Below are 16,273 nucleotides of genomic sequence, written 5' to 3'. Positions count from 1 at the left end.
GTTGAACCGGGCCTTGCACTTTCTCACCATACACACTTGCTGTGTGGGGCAAAGAAACGCACACTTGATTGGCAAAGTGCATTTCAAGGTTAAAAAAATATCCATGTATCATTGAGCTTCTTGCACTACATGAATGCGGCACTATGAAAATCACAAGCAAATGTCCTTTGGTCTATTAATTGTACTTGAGACAGGAACTCAGCCCTCCTTTCCCTTTAATTAATTTGAATTTGTCATGCATACATGCTTGTTCACTGCACTGTCATCACTTGACGTGTAACAATACATGTTCTTTTCCGTAATCATGCGAAGTATGGATAATTCATAGTGCATCGCTGACAGTAACTGTTACATTCTCTTCTTCTCTGCGTACTTTCAGTCAGCATACTGTATAGAGTATTATTGGATAATTAAAGAAGGGGAATGCAGTTTATTCAATATTCTCATTTCACAAAGTCCTCCTGACAGTGAGAGCAAAGCCACATTGAAGAGAAGGAGGGGGGAGGGAATCCAAGGTGTGTTTGTGATGATAAGCTAGGATGGATTATTTTCCTGCCACTCTGACAGCCCAGATAATGCAATTTATTTAGGACCAATGGAGACACCACAAGTGCCGCTCTTGTAACAATAGACCCTCAATTTCTCCGTCAGTCTCGCCCGTGCAGTCGCGCTGAATTGGGTTGTATTGAATTGCTGGCATGTTACTCCTCCCTGGTCCTCTCCAGGCTGATTCAGTGTGACGCTCGGTTCACGAAGTGCTCACTAAGAGCGCATCGGCTGCTTTCTGCTGTCTCAGGCTTCTGGCACTGTGGCTAATTGCAAGTGTCATGCTTTTCATAGTGTGTGTGTGTGTGTTTGTGTGTTTGTGTGTTTGTGTGTGTGTGTGTGTGTGTGTGTGTGTGTGTGTGTGTGTGTGTGTGTGTGTGTGTGTGTGTGTGTGTGCTTGTGTTTGTGTGCAAGTGTTTGCGTGTGCAGACGACAGGAGGAAACTTTTTTTATGGAGTTGAAAGAGATGATGCTGAAAATTCAAAGGCTCGAAATAAAGATTGTCTATGAATTATTTTACTGCTGTATTTCGTGTTTATTTTCAGTGTGGAAGTATATTCAAACTTATAAGAAATAGTTTGACTTGTTTTCTTCCTGTGTCTCCGTAGCTCGATTTCCTTTGTGTCACATACACCTGCAGGGTTGGCTTAACTACTAATTAATAAATAATGGCACTGCTTAAATAGATAATAACTTGGAACAGTTGTGTATATTGGCATGGTAGTCTTAGTCATTTGAGTAATCCAGTGTTGATTTCAAACTCATCGTGCTCAGTAATAAATAATGCATGACTGTAATAGATTACATGAGTTATACTGCATTTGGCATGTCAGATTAGGGTCTACATCCAGTGCCTCTTTCATCCCTTTCGACCCCCGGACACACGCTCTCGCTCATACACAAATGTGTGCACTGTATATGCTAGCCAGGCACCGGGCACCACATGTGGTCAGACAGATAGAAATAGCTGTTCCCGACCCCTGCAGTGATCATCAATCCTAGTTTGTCAGAGGTTGCTCTGCCCCGTCTCTGTACAGTAATCACATCACTACACCTGCTCCATCTACAACCTTCCCTCTAAGTAAGATATGACCACATTCCTTGAAGGATGCACAGTGGCGTATGCAGCCTTTTTTTTAAGCGGTGAAGCTGGGTTCAAGCCCCGATTCAGCAAGTATGTTTTCATTTGCCCTTGAGCACTGACTTCCTGCCAGAAGCTGTGGTGGGGAGATGAAGATGAATATGATGAGTATTAAATCATTATTCTTTACAACCAACTTAATACTGTATGGGATCCCTTTGATATACAGTATTTACTTTATGTGACCCTTTTGATTTATTTTTCTGTCGTTTTGTTGTCTTTGAAGCTGCAGGCCCAGACCTATTTCATCACCACACGCATGAAGACAAGTCTGTGTCTAGATTCTCAATATGAGAAATGTAGTGCCAAAAACCCATGGTAACCACTGCTACAAGCATGTTTACAAGCCAACTAATCATGACATGAAATGAAGCAGATAGCACTATGGTGCTAGCATAATGATATTACTAAAAACATATATATTTATTTATACATAGATGTATGTGATATGAATAATAATTTTTACCTCAACCAACTTTGCAGAGCTGAGTTTTTACTTTTTTTCCTGGCCACAACTCTGTAGACATACGATTCACCGGGTTTTTCATCACTGTTCTAATATTGTGTCAGACACAGACCACAACTAGGAGGCTTTGTATATGTTCAAATTACCCAGTAGTTTGCTTGATTAAAGGTGAAGTAAGCGATTTATTTATGTTAATATAAGTGTTAAATAGTTCTTTATTCATACAGTGATCACTTATATAGTGTTCGCGCTTCATAAAGCTGATCTCTCAGTCACCCGCTCTGCATGTAATCGGCAAATAAACTTTTCGGGGATCCTGAAACTGATATCCAATCAGAAGAGAGAACGCTACAAACCTGCACCCGTCTCACTGCCGGTGCACGCGCAGAGCGACAGATCGGTGAATGTTTATGCGCCTACAATGGCGGAGCAGGTAAAAATCCTTCCCAATATCTGTTTTAATGGTTTTTATCATGTTTTATTACACTTACTTATCTGAAATGATGCTAGATAACTCGCTGCTTTAATGTGGTGACGTGGAGACAAGGAAGGGGACTGCTAACTGTAGTCAGTGACAGGAAGTTACCTAAACTGACCATTCCGCTTACTGAACCTTTAAGTAAATTGTAGAAAATAATACTATTTTTTCCATTTTCATTTCGCAACCCCTACCCCTGGGATTTATTTATCCCACACACCACTACGGTCGACTGACAGTAGGTGCAGTGGGTTAAAAGGGAGAGGTGGAAGCTTGGTTTTCACAGAGGCGAGGCGCACTGACCCCTCTCCATTCTGTGTATGACCTCGAGGACTGTAATGATGAAGTGTTTGGTGTAATATTCCACACTGCGGTCCATGAGCCTCTGCACACATTAGATTGTCCGACTCTGCCGACTGACTGCAGGGGCGCTGACATCATCAGCACCAAACCCAGAGCAAGTCCGCCGACAAGAAAAACGTAATGTCTGTCTCTCTCCATCTATTCTTCTTTCCTCTACCACCTCCCTGCCCCTGAATTTCCACCCTCATGTAGTGCTTTTGTAAGTCAATTCCTTTGAAGTTATCAGAGTAATGCATCCTGGTGCTATGTTATCTATATTTCAGCAGAAATAGGTTTCATATCTCGCCCGGTGTGTATTTAGAATGCCCTGGCAGTAATTGTAGCTCATCTGCAGTATAAATGACTTGCTTGGCCTGTCTGTGGGGACACGTTGATACATGGATCATATTCCTACCTGTGATTCCGTCTGATGCTGTCCATCCACGTCAGCGGAAGAGATGGAAACTTGGACTTGGATACAGGTCACGCAGGCGGCTCAGTGAACAGCACACATCATCGCAGCTACTTTTTAGCTCCAGCTGGCTGGAGTTCCAGATGGGTGTCATTTTCTGTACCGGTAGACGAATGGCTATGCTGTGTTTCATATAACATTAACGTACTGGGTTTGATTCCGGTCATGGACCTTTTATTGCATGTCAATCTCACTTCTTTTTCTGTTTGCCTCTATACTTTCTGTCACGTTTGACCCAAATGCAGCACACAACCCATAGGATACAGTTGTTAAAAATGTCTTTTAAAGCCACTGTGACCCCAAATCCACTTTTATCTTTCTAACAATGTCTTTTGGGGAGTCAGTTGCATGATAGTAAGCATTTGAAAAGAGTTTCATCAATCCAAATTAAAGATATTGTTTGATAAACTTTACAGAAATTCGGTGTAGATGAGGCAGGTTATGTTTTGGTTAACAACAAAACACTTGTTACCCATACAAAGTGTGAAGGGTAAACTTTATTTTAGATTGTGGTTAGCAAGCTAATTAGTTGTCAGATGGTTGTTGGCCTTGATGCTAGCAAGAAATTCAAGTTGGGGTTGGTCGTCACATTTTTTGGGGGGTTGGTTGTCACATGTTATCTCAAGGCTGCAGCCAGAAAAGGAACCCAATAACGAAAGAAATTGTCAAACTGTATCCTCACTGACACCCCAGAGAAGGAAAGAGCAGGAAAAGGCAGCTAGCAAAAAGGGCAACAAAATCAAAACAACCCAGTGCATCCCAAACTAGACCAGCTGCCAAGGCTACAGTAAGTTATGTAGGCCTATTTTTCAACTTGACAATGCAATTAAACTTTCAAATTTAGTTCTACTTTCTTGCCTTCTTTTTAAGATTATTCCCATTAAGATAACATTATGACAAACAACCCCATAGTGTTTGACAACCGACCCCTTGATGGGGTTGGTTGTCACAATGTGTAAGGGTGTCTTTGATGATTAATTTCTTCTTTATTACAATAAGATAGAAAAAGTGAGGGGTACATATTTCAAGCCAACACCTTAAGCTTCAATTTAATGTAGGAATTACTATTGAAAGATGTTTAGGTGATAAGCAATTCTCACTAGAGTAAAAAGTGTGCCTACTTACCCCGTTCTCCCCTATTGATTGTTACTACTTTTAGAGCAGACTTCCAGAGGCTTTAATGCGAATCACGGGTGAAGACATAAGCATGCAGGAAACACACAGGCAGAAACCTGGCACAGGCAAACAACTAGAGGGTTAGGTTACAGAAGGTTAGGTCAAGCAACGAAGAATCGATCCAAAAGTGGGGGCTGGAGACACTCTCATGGCAGGGTGAAAGAACAATTTAGTGTGTGTGTGTGGAAAAATGGTTTCTGAGTAAATAGGATCAGGTGTGTGAGTGAGCAGGTGAGTGTCATTGTCCTGATTGCAGCAGAGTGGAGGGGCAATAATAGAACAATAATTATATTTTAAAAAAAGTTTATGGAACAACTTTGTGGTTCAACTTTGACCTATGTTACTACATAGATTGAAGGGAATGACACTGCATGTATTATGTATGTCTTTTCTTGCTTTGTATCATCTCTGATCGCATGAAACACATGTTCGCTGTAGCCACCGTGCAATTGACAAGATGAATATGTCACAGTGCGGACTCATTGAGCCATCACAGCGATGATGACAACGACTGTATATTTTTAAGTCCATACTTTGCAGTGCTGTTTAGCGCAGCCATCCATCTGGCTCTAGCTGTTCCGTGTGCCTGAGTACCTTTTAAGTGATGTACTGTAGCATTACATTTTTAAAGGGCCAGCTCTTGGCAGGGCCCAGGTGATGGCTTATCACGCTCATAGATGGGGACTACTTGAACAGACCAAGGCACGATCTCTGTCTCAGCAAAGCTATTACAAGGTTCAGTGAGCCCAGGCACAGCCTCACCGGGTGATAAGCAGGTGTATATACAGCAAATGTGAGTTCATGATGTGTGTGCAATTTTTTGCTGTGAGTGCATGGCACATGTTTATTCCTGCAGAGTTCAGTGTTTTCTATCAGCGCAACTTATTTTTTCTCAGGAGGCTTCCATAATGTTGAATTTGCCAGCAACTCAGCTTCAGACTTCACAGGGTGCGGGATGTTTCTACTTATCGACAATCCTCTTTTACGGTCCTTTCTAAATCCGGGGCATATGTGTGCGTCGACTTGGGGAACTAGCTTCTCAAATATGCCAAAAAGCTAAGATAATCTCTCTCCTGAGAGGCTTAACATGACCCCATAGAGCGTTAAAATGTCACACCGAGGAACATATTTCAGGAAATTTCCGCACAAGACTGAAGAGATGTTTCAATATTTGCTAAAGGTTAGGGGAGAATATTTTACAGGATGTGTTTTATGAGTATAACCGTGGACCTCAGACCTCAAAGCTTAGCCCATGTAAGGCCAAATATGTCTCTCTTTCGTTTCATCCTCTTATGTGACTATTTTATAAACTGGAGTGCTATATGCAGACTTTCTCTTCTGTCCTCTCTCTCTCTCTCTCTCTCTTGGACTTCTGCCTCCTCTCTTCCTCTTTTCCTTTCTTCCAACACAGAAAAAGAGACACACAGTAGGAATAGAAGAGGCGACCTATTTTAAGACCAGTGTGTAATTAATCATAAGCTAGCAGCCAGCATTACGAGAGGAAGGAAATGTATGATAGCTCCCTGTGTGAATTTCTGTCCCTTCTCAGCTGACATTTTCACTCTCTCCAGTTCTCAGTCCACCTCTCTCTCTCTCTCTCTCTCTCTCTCTCTCTCTCTCTCTCTCTCTCTCTCTCTCATACTTCTCCGTGCTAAATTCGTATCCTCTCCTCACCCTTTTCCTTTTTCCCATTGACATGGGGTCTCTCTGTCCTTCCGCTTTCACTCTATCTCTGCATGCCTTTTTGTAATCTGTTTTTCACATGCATATTCATCTTTAGTTTCACATCTTTGCGCACGCACGCACACACACACACACACACACACCTAATTAAGAAATCTGCAAAATGTCACCCAAAATAAAAAACTGCCCTGACATGAATGTTTAAACACTATACCAGCCACAACCCATTTGAAGTTACCTGTTCCACGGTTGTCTCTATGCGTGTTCACCCAGTCATGCAGAACATCTCTTTGGACTAGGATGTTGCTGTAGTCACACAATCTGTAAAATGCTGTCTCATTTCTCTGTGCACCGTTCCTGCTGTGTCACCACTAACACGGCGCGGCTACTCTTTAGTGGACAGATGGTGAAGAACACAGTCTCATTTGTGTGTAATAAGTCGTTACTAATTGTCTGCTGATTGGATCAATGTCCTATTCTGCTCCAGCTCAGCTCTCTCTGTCTGTATTAACACAGGAAGCACAGGCACCATTTATCAGTGCTGGTAGAGAATGGCTGCGGAAAAGTCCGTTTCATCTCTTATTAAGGCCTTTTTGCTGAAACTGGTTAAAATGATGTCAGTGAATGGTTTTTTTTGTGGAGATAAATGTGTCCAATAGGAATACACAGCTATGGTTTTTAAGGCATGAAACACATGCCTGCCCGCAGATATGCGCACACACACACACACACACACACACACAACTGTCACACAGCTGTCACACACAAGCTTTGCTCAGATTTTTCCCTTTAAGTTGGTGATGCCGTCCACTAAAATCCTAAAGAGTTTATGGATTACAGTTTAAGGTATGTCACTCTTGTGTATCACGATGGCAAAAATAAATTCCTTTACAGAATTAATAGACGTAACAAAACAAGCCAAAGCTGCAGTACTGTATCCGCAGCTGTCAGTTACACTGTGCGCATGGCTGACTTTTTCACTGCAACCAGATGCATGTCTACCTGGGCTGTGAGTCAAGGTGTACAGGCATTTGTGTAGCTGAGATTAAATATCAACTCCGCATGCAGAGATACTCAGATGTCAGACTTATCTTTGGCACAGTACAAGTGTGACACAGGCAGAGATTAAGTCATACAGGGAGGTTTATAGAACAGAAGGGGTATGTTTTAAGATGTTCCCAACTAAAATGTAAGCATTTAAAAAATAAGAAAACCAATATATTTCAGAGCATTCACTCTAAAATAAATTCTTGCCTCAGGCAGTTTTATATCTACCGCTCAGCATGTTGGATTTAAGATCGACCTTTGTGTTTATACTGGGGTAATATGTTACTCCAAATATGCTAAAAATAGGCCGACATATGGAAATATGTCTTTCTGAGGCAGAGTGCATTCCTTTCTTAGAGAAGATCATTCCTTGTAGCTTTTAACATTGAGCAGTAGCACTGTAAAGCATGTATTAGTTGCTGACTTGTTTCAGTGTATTAAAACATTTGCTGTACAGCAATCACAATTACTTTTTATATGCTGATCCCATCCCATCCTCACATCATTTTCAATTTGTCCAATATTTTTTTCAAAGACTAAATACCTGTGTAACTAGTGACATTCCCATCAGCCTCGGGTGTATTTTCTGTCTGTTAAGTCCCTATTAGCATACTAACACCGAGCTACAGTATGTTGGTGAACATGGTAAACATTATAGGCTAACTGCTTAGCATCAGCAAATTAGCGGTTTCATTGCGAGCATGTTAGCATGCTATTACTGGTACTTAGTTCAACGCACTGCGGTGTCTACAGCAGGTAGGAAGAGAAAACTGATTTGATTTGAACCTCACAGAGCTGTTAGCATTGCTGTGTACTCTCAGTCAAGTTTAATTAAAATGTATTACTACTATATTATGTAGGACCTTACTCACAACAGACATATTGACATGTCACTGCAGAAAAGCACAGCAATGACATTTTCTGACTATTTTACCTTAATAAATTCATACAATTTGCATAAAAAAGAAACAGAAAGTGAAAGATACCTTAAGACAGTCTTCTTTGAAAGTAAAATAGCAGTATACACAAACAAAGGGTGTTTCAGCTTTTTTGTCCATTTCAAATAGTTTAAGAAAGACGTAATACCTAACGTGTAATGGACTATAAATAACAAAAATCTTTCTGAAATGTTTTCGTATTTACTAATGTTACTTGCTTATGCTAGTTTTCGTCATATATCATATAGTGGTTAGGTTAAATGTATGCTCTTGTATGCTGTATCTGCTTATACTACAAATGAAACACACAAGCACCAATACATACACAGTTTGAAATGTCACCTTGATCTTTCAAAGAAGAGATTGGATTTCACGGTGAATTTGAGAAACCAACCGCTTGGAATTGCAGGTTTTACTGTAAGCATTTTTGTAAAAAAAAAAGTGATACACAAGCAGCCCTTGAAAAGCACATTCTCCCCCAAAAAATATATCACGTTGGCATTTTGGATACATCACCCAGAGTGAGCATTGTTTGAGTCAAAATAGCCTTTCATATTCCATCAGCTATACCTACCCTGAAGAGTGAAGAATGCCGGGGGAGGGGGGTTCTTGCTGGTAGTCTCAAGCCTCCACCTATTTTTCCCCTCATGAAAACACACTGAGGTTTCTGAATGGTGTCCATAGGCGTATGATGAAAATGTGGCAAACAGCAAACCCATGATTTGAGCTTTCTTTAACCACAGCAAGCCATATAAGGAAAGGATGGAAGTTGCATCACATTACACTTTGGTTGAAAGTAGAAAGCTGTATTAAAATGATGTTTACTACAATACTTCTGTATTTCAAATAGGAAAATCCAGTTAAGTTTTATAGTTGTAATACATAAAGGCCCTTGATACAATATGTAGGAACAGGAACTTTTTTAGGGAGTTACAGTAAGTTAGACCTATATGGTTACATGGATGGAGGGATAGATAATGACTCAAACATCTCCATTCATTTACCTCATCCTCTACTCCTTTAGCTGACATCATTAGACCCAACCAGGCGCTCACATTAACCATATCCTGTGTGTGTGTGTGTTTTATTTTATGTGTCCTGCACTGCTCAGCACTTGCAGATTTTACCATCTCCTTCAGTACATCATTAACCTTTAAGCAATTACTATTTTCAAAACACGTACAGTGTTTTTTCTTCCCTCCCCAACCCCGCTGTTGATTTAAGAAATGAGCCTGTCTCTAATGGCTTTCCTCATTCGGCGAAATCACTTTTATGCATTTTCAAAGGCAGCCTTTCCATCATCTCCCCCTGCCCAGCGTAAATCAACAGCAGCCTCTCTGCAGCAGTGGGAGCCTATCTCCCTCTTTCACAGGAAATTGAACACAAACTCGTGTTACCGTATACTGTATATCACCACCCTGCAATGAGTCAGGGTCATCCAGAAAATACACGCACATATGCCGCGCATAAATGACAGTATTCCAAGACTTTCAAGCGGAACTGCACTCTGTGTTCTGCACTGCATCTCAACGCTCATACATCATTAAGTGAGCCTGGCTGTTATTATGGAGAAGATGCAGTGTATAAGTTGGCCTGACGGATTGTGTCAGGAGGGGCTGCAATCCTATCAAGGGTTGGATAATAAAAAGGCGGTTAATCTAGCCCGCTCCCTACAGTCTTTCTTCGCACACAGGATAAAAACTCCTGACATGCTCTGCGCTATAACCGCCCTTGTCAACTTCTTCTCTTCACCTCCTTCCCATCTTACAGTAAAAGAGCAATAATTACGACTCATCTCCTCGATTTATCTGCAGAAAAGTGAAGAAGCCTTAAGTTATACATTTTAGCCCAGCGACGGTAATATATGTTTATTACCTCCTCTGCAACCTCACTAATGTGCCATAAAAAATAGGTGTCCTCGCCAGTATGCATGACTGGTAGGTGATCAGCTGATTTAAGAGGACCTGGGCTCATCAGTAGGACACGTAGAGGGTCAACTCAGCACATTATCCTTCGGCAGGCGAGAATCAGTCATGATAAACAGGGGCCTGGACAGACACAACAGCAACCAATCCGTCACCTTGTAGAAAAAGTCGTAGAAACAGGGACGGTTGCAAGAAGTACTGTCTGCCTACCTCTGCTCTTCCTCTGTCTTTGTCAGGGAGAATGGGTACTGCTGGCTCACTGTTGTCGTTTGTCAACATCTGATGCACTTTTGTAATGCTTTTTCTCTGTTTTGAAAATAAATTATGGATTTGCATTCGTCAAGTTAACCCTCTCGCGCTCTCTCCCTCTCTCTACAGTGGAGAATAACCCTTGTCAGACCAACCCCTGTCTCCACGGAGGGAGCTGCCTGCAGGAAGGTGACGGCTATAGCTGCTACTGTCCTCAGGGCTTCTCTGGGGAGAGCTGCGAAATCGGTGAGTCACTGCCAAGGCCTATGAGGTCAGCGAACGCATCAAGGTGGCATACGGAAAAAGAGACAGGCATATGCTGGCATAACGTTTCCCAGAAGTAGTCTGCTGTGCACAGAATTTAGAAAGGAAAGCACCAGAGAGTTTTCTTATGTAGATCATTATACGCTAACTTGTTATGCACTCAAAGCAAAGAGGAGTGTTCCTGTCGCATCCAGTAGCTTCGGATAAACCTCTCTGACTGAAAGTGAACAGGGAATATCTCATGTGCTGTATCTCAAGTCAGCCAGTTGTGACAGAGGTTCCTCAATGTGTGTGTGTGTGTGTGTGTGTGTGTGTGTGTGTGTGTGTGTGTGTGTGTGTGTGTGTGTGTGTGTGTGTGTGTGTGTGTGTGTGTGTGTGTGTGTTCTTTACTTCTGCCCCAGGTGTAGTAGGTAGCTCATCTTTCCGCTGTGTGATGGACGATTGTGATTGTCAGAAAATGGCTGATCACGTTTTAGTTGCGTGTGTGTGTGTGTGTGTGTGTGAGTGACAGAGACATGGACAAGGACACATTGGCCACAGAGGAGCCATGAGCTCAGTGAGGGGTGAAGCAGCTGATTAAAACGCAGGAGCAGTGGCACATGCCTCTGCAGATGATGGAGGACAGCAAAAGAAAGGGGGAAAATAAATGTGGCATTGGTACAATGTTGATGTTGACTGCGTTCAGTTCCGGCACATTGATTTGGAGTCCCTGCCAATGAATTGTTGGTCAAACAATAGTAGATAGTAGATCAAGTACCGAAGCTTTTGTGATGTGGGCATTTAAAATTGAGTCATACATTGTTGGCTTTAGCTGTATTTAAGCAGTAAATATAAGCTAATTCCTGTTTTTATGATTTGATTCTCCTTAAAGCGGCAACGAGTAACTTTTAAATATCTTTTAAACAGCCTCATGTTTCCTCTCATAATCATAAATTACCTTTAACTGCAAACGAGACCATCAGTGCAAAGAAAGACGTTTTTATATAGTTTTTATTACTGCATTTGATCTGGTCGTACACCCAGTCCGATTTTCGGTACACGCGTGCATGCTCTATGGTCACATATCCGTATTGGTCACAGATTTCAGTGAGGCGCAGGAACGCGATTTGAGAAGCCTATCCCTCCAGGTGAGGGAAGGGGAGCGGGAGCCTTGTTTGAGACAGTTGTTAGTCGTCATAATGACCGATAACGGCGCTGAACCATAAAAGAAAAAAAAAAGAAAATGCAATGAAGAAAAGCTCAAAGGGAGAGTGATAGTCGGGCGGGAGGGCGTTGCCAAGCAACGTATACACAATTTCACGCAGCGAAACTAGACTGCAGTGTTTACTCCTAAATGAATGAGCGGTAGCCTACTAAAACAAAGTTTACTTTGCCTCACCAGCATCATCAGATGACCATTATTCATCGGAAATAGTCATTATTTACAACATAAACACATTACCTCATCGTGATCCATACTAACTAACTGCCATCTCTCGTTCATTCGCTTTGTGTGAGGACACGGGGACTCATTCAGCTCCGTGAGAGGTGACAATGCATCAACTCATTGCAATCAGCTGTGTTTAGCACTTACTGGCATTAGTTGATGCTGTGTCACCCATAGACTCACGGAGCCGAAAAGAGTCCGGTGCCCTCACACTTTCAACACACGGACACGCACCATATTGCTTCCTGATTATTTGAATCTTGCACGCCTGCACGAGCTACAAAACAGCTTCACGACAGCTGGCGTCGTAATAATACTACCGCTTTTGTTCAAAGGTGTCGCCAACGTGCCGACTTACTCGTAGTAGCTTTAACCTCCTTAACAAGAAAAGACCATAAAGAATGTTGAATCTTGGGAAGGTCCGATTCAAGATCTGTGCGGTCCATATTTATGCACACACAAGACAACAGGTTGAGCCGAGGTTTTAAGGGTCATTGCTTATGGAAAGAGCTCATAGACCAGGGGTCAGGGGTCATGAGGGGAATGTGGCCCTGGGTCTGATTATCAATAACCTTTAATGCTTCTATGCAAAACAACATATTATGCATCATTTGGGTGTGTCCGAGCATGAACACCAGTGGTGATCAATCAACAATCTGGTGTTGGATCAATCGTTCGTGGCAAATTCCTGTTAACTTGGGCATGAATTACGCACACATGTGCTTTGTTGTAATTTGCTGCGGTCGATTGGTTTAGGTTTAGTATTGAATGAGACAGAAGTTATTGGTTTTTGAGAAACAGTTCCAAAATGCCTAAATGCTGGGCGAAAGGCACAAATGTACAATTTTTGTTATTTACTTATAACTTCTGCACTTATGCGTGTCTTCCCTAAGGCTTTTCTTCTCATGGTGGTTTTATTGCCTTTCCCGCTGTTATTGCAGTGTTGTAATGTTGATTATGTTGCTACACAGTTGCATATCTAATGTTTTTTAATAATAATTATGGCAAAAGGTTAATTGCCTGTAACGGCAAATACTTGAACCCAATTTAAGCAAGTTCTAGAAGAGTTAGGGTCTCAATTTCTGTGTTGCATTCCTTGTCTGCAGCTCCCATTTCATCCAGTGATCATTAATGGTTGACCATCACATTGGAGGTTCTTTATTTCTCCTTCACTTCCGAACTATTTAAGATAAATCCACAGCAGCCCCATTATAGCCAGACAGGCATATAAACCAACATCCCCTGCACTGCTTCTGCTCTCCATGTGAAATGATTATTTAGGCAAAATGAGGCACTGGCACCAGAGCTGCAACACAGCTTGGGGGCAGTCTCCAGGACGTTGCTCGTAGCTGCAATTATTTGGGAAGGAGCATTTTGGGAAGCTGCATTATTGATGGTGTGTGTTTCTACTGTGGGTTTGTGTAGTTATTATTATTTATGAAGGTAGAGGAGAGAGAGACGCTGAAGACATCTTGGTGTTAGCACTCCAGCTCCACTAGATCCTCATCTATAGAAAAGCCCTCCTCTGTATCTGTATTCCCAACCTAATTTCAATTGATTTCAGGGCATCAGTAAAGACACAAGGACAATAATGTGTTGCACCCGTCCATTGTTAAAAATCCAAGCTGTTAATCAGAGTATCTACTTGATAGTCAGGAACATTTGGTGGATCCTGCATCACAATGGGTGATAAACAAAGCACATCAAAGCCTTTCAGTTAGACGGCCTGTGTAGAAACAATATAAATAAATACAATATATTTCCATTCCCCATTGCTGGAATAAATATTTGTTTTCAGATATGAGATAATAAATTATAGCCCAAGACAAAGATGGAAAAGATGCACCTCTGGGGGGATTCTACTGCACTGATTATGTCTAGATAAAAAAATAAATAGTCTAATATTTCAGTGATAATAGTCTCAAAGTCTCTTAATCTTTCTTTTGCCAGATTAGCAGTGACATTAATGAAAATATTGAAAAGATCCCTGTACATCTAAGGAAATCAAATCAATCCACTTGTTTCCTCTGGTGACATCTGTCTAAACCGGGACAACATGCGACTTCTTCATTCGTATTCAGTACAATTCCCAGCACATCTTCCAACCCAACTTCAAGTCTAATCGGTGAGGGTAATTGAATCAGCTGTGTTGGTGAGCAGAGCCTTTAGGTGGACTCAATATGTATCAAGCTGTGCAACACAGTCAAAGTATCACTCGGAATCTGGGTTGCATCTTCAAAAAAAAGTAGGCAAGAGCACACAGCATGTAAAAGTCAAGAAATTGCACCAACAGAATACAACCAGAAAAAATTATGTATTTATTTCTCGTTACTAGTTTCCATATTTTTTCTCCGTTTTCCAACATAAAATGTGACCTCCCTCTCCACACAGGGAAAGCGAGGTCAACTGAGCACACCTAAACATTACAGCATTGGTTTTGAATGCGATATTCTTTATACTTGCACATGTCCTTTTATTACCTTATATAATATAGTTCAAATGTGGTTAAGATAAAATATGATCATGTACATTATATGAAGATTCAAGAAGCCATACATAAAAAGTGATGAGGTCGCTAGTAAGGTTAAGATACAACACTCTTTTACATTCATGCTGGGTCTGGCTTTTCCCTTCGTGGATCATTGTAATGGAATAACTTTCTTTTTTCGATGGCAGCAGCTGTGGAGTTCAAATGTTGTTTGTCGGAAAAGGAAACACATTAAGCCTTCTGAGACTATTGCTGAACGCAGGTCAACAAATCACTGATTCGAACTGGAGCGGGAGAAAATTATTTTTGGCCCGACTGCTGCTTGTTCTTCAGAAAGACCTCAATCATATCAGTCAGTCAGTCAGTCAGTCAGTCAGTGGAGAGAAAAAGAGCAGGCTGCTAAATGAATTTGAGCTGTGAGACGGTAATAAGCATCTCAATAATAAACCAAGAAAATGTGCCTGACACATAAATGTGAGAGACTCACAACGATAGCTGGTAGACGCCTGCTTTTTGGATTTCAAATGCAGAATGTGTTGTGGGGTCAAGACAGTAAACGATCCTCTTAAAATGAAGAAATTACTTTGATTGCACTAGCTCTTCCTCTCCATGGCCCCCATCTCTCTCATCCATCCAACCCCCCACCCCACCCACCTTTGAAATGTACTCCACTGACTGCATGTTGAATTGGTGTAACCCAGGAGGTTCAGATACCCCATTTCCAACGAGGAAGTATTGAGGCCAGTTTGGAGCTTACGTCAGGGGCTGGGGGCGGGATTATCTTGACCAACCAGACCAACTAAAGCTTTGTGACCGCCATATTTAAAAACGTCGCTACTACTTGACTTAATCAAAACATAACCATAGTGATCACAATGAGCAGCACAAATACGCTGGATAAGTCGTGTTTGGCTAACAAAGCAAAGCCAGACTCAAAACGCTAGCGTTAGTGATAGCTGGGAGAGCGGTGACGTACACAAATTTATACAGTGATGTCTTGACTTGGCTTTCTTGCGCGTGGAAAAGCAAACTTTTATAGGTTCCCAAGTCGAACTAGTTGGGAACTGGCACCTGGGACATGTTGGTGGAAAAGGGGTAAGAGAGACTGAAATATTTTGGCCAGACTCTCTCCAGTGTCCTTCTCGCACTCTCTTTTTCCACTCCACTTTCTCCTTATCAACCTCTTTTGGCCACTTTCTGTGTTATTTTCTCCTTAAAGAGGACCTATTATACTACTTTTCTGGTCTTAATTTCTTGTTTTACACTGCAATAGAGCAACCTGACACGAATCACATCACAAAAAACTATGTTGATTTTCGGGAAGCTCTTTCTCTTATTTTGGCGATCCAGCACTTCCTGTCAACACTTGAGTGTGTGTGCTTCGGCAATCTCCGCTCCCTCCGCCTGTGCATCGGCCATCTCCGCTACCCTCCCCCCCCCCCCCCCCCCCTCTTGCAAACCCCACTCCGTTGTGATTGGTTACCTTCCTTCCGGAACACTTTCAGTGGCGGGAAGCGCGAGCATGGACCTATAAGGGCGCGAGGCAGACGCGAACAGGGAAGTGACAGCATTACCATACATGGAAACATCCGCGTTTTTTTTTTTTTTTTTTGGAAACATCCGCGTGGTCAC

The 16,273-nt window shown here is 41.9% G+C and overlaps 1 protein-coding gene across 1 annotated transcript in view; it reads left to right on the top strand.

Moving 5' to 3' along the window:
* Window positions 1–16,273, top strand: part of ncanb (neurocan b) — a gene marked incomplete at both ends in the record, with an annotated part of 105,663 nt that overhangs the window by 39,071 nt on the left and 50,319 nt on the right. Inside the window, one exon of the mRNA XM_080032696.1 lies at window positions 10,593–10,709. Coding sequence (XP_079888822.1) covers window positions 10,593–10,709 — 117 coding nt within the window. The remainder of the gene's footprint in view (window positions 1–10,592; window positions 10,710–16,273) is intronic.

This window comes from Ammodytes marinus (genome assembly GCF_949987685.1).
Source record: "Ammodytes marinus genome assembly, chromosome: 8".
Classification (NCBI taxonomy): Eukaryota; Metazoa; Chordata; class Actinopteri; order Uranoscopiformes; family Ammodytidae; genus Ammodytes; species Ammodytes marinus.
Note: the sequence above shows the minus strand (reverse complement) of the source record. Positions and strands in the feature narration are given on the sequence as shown.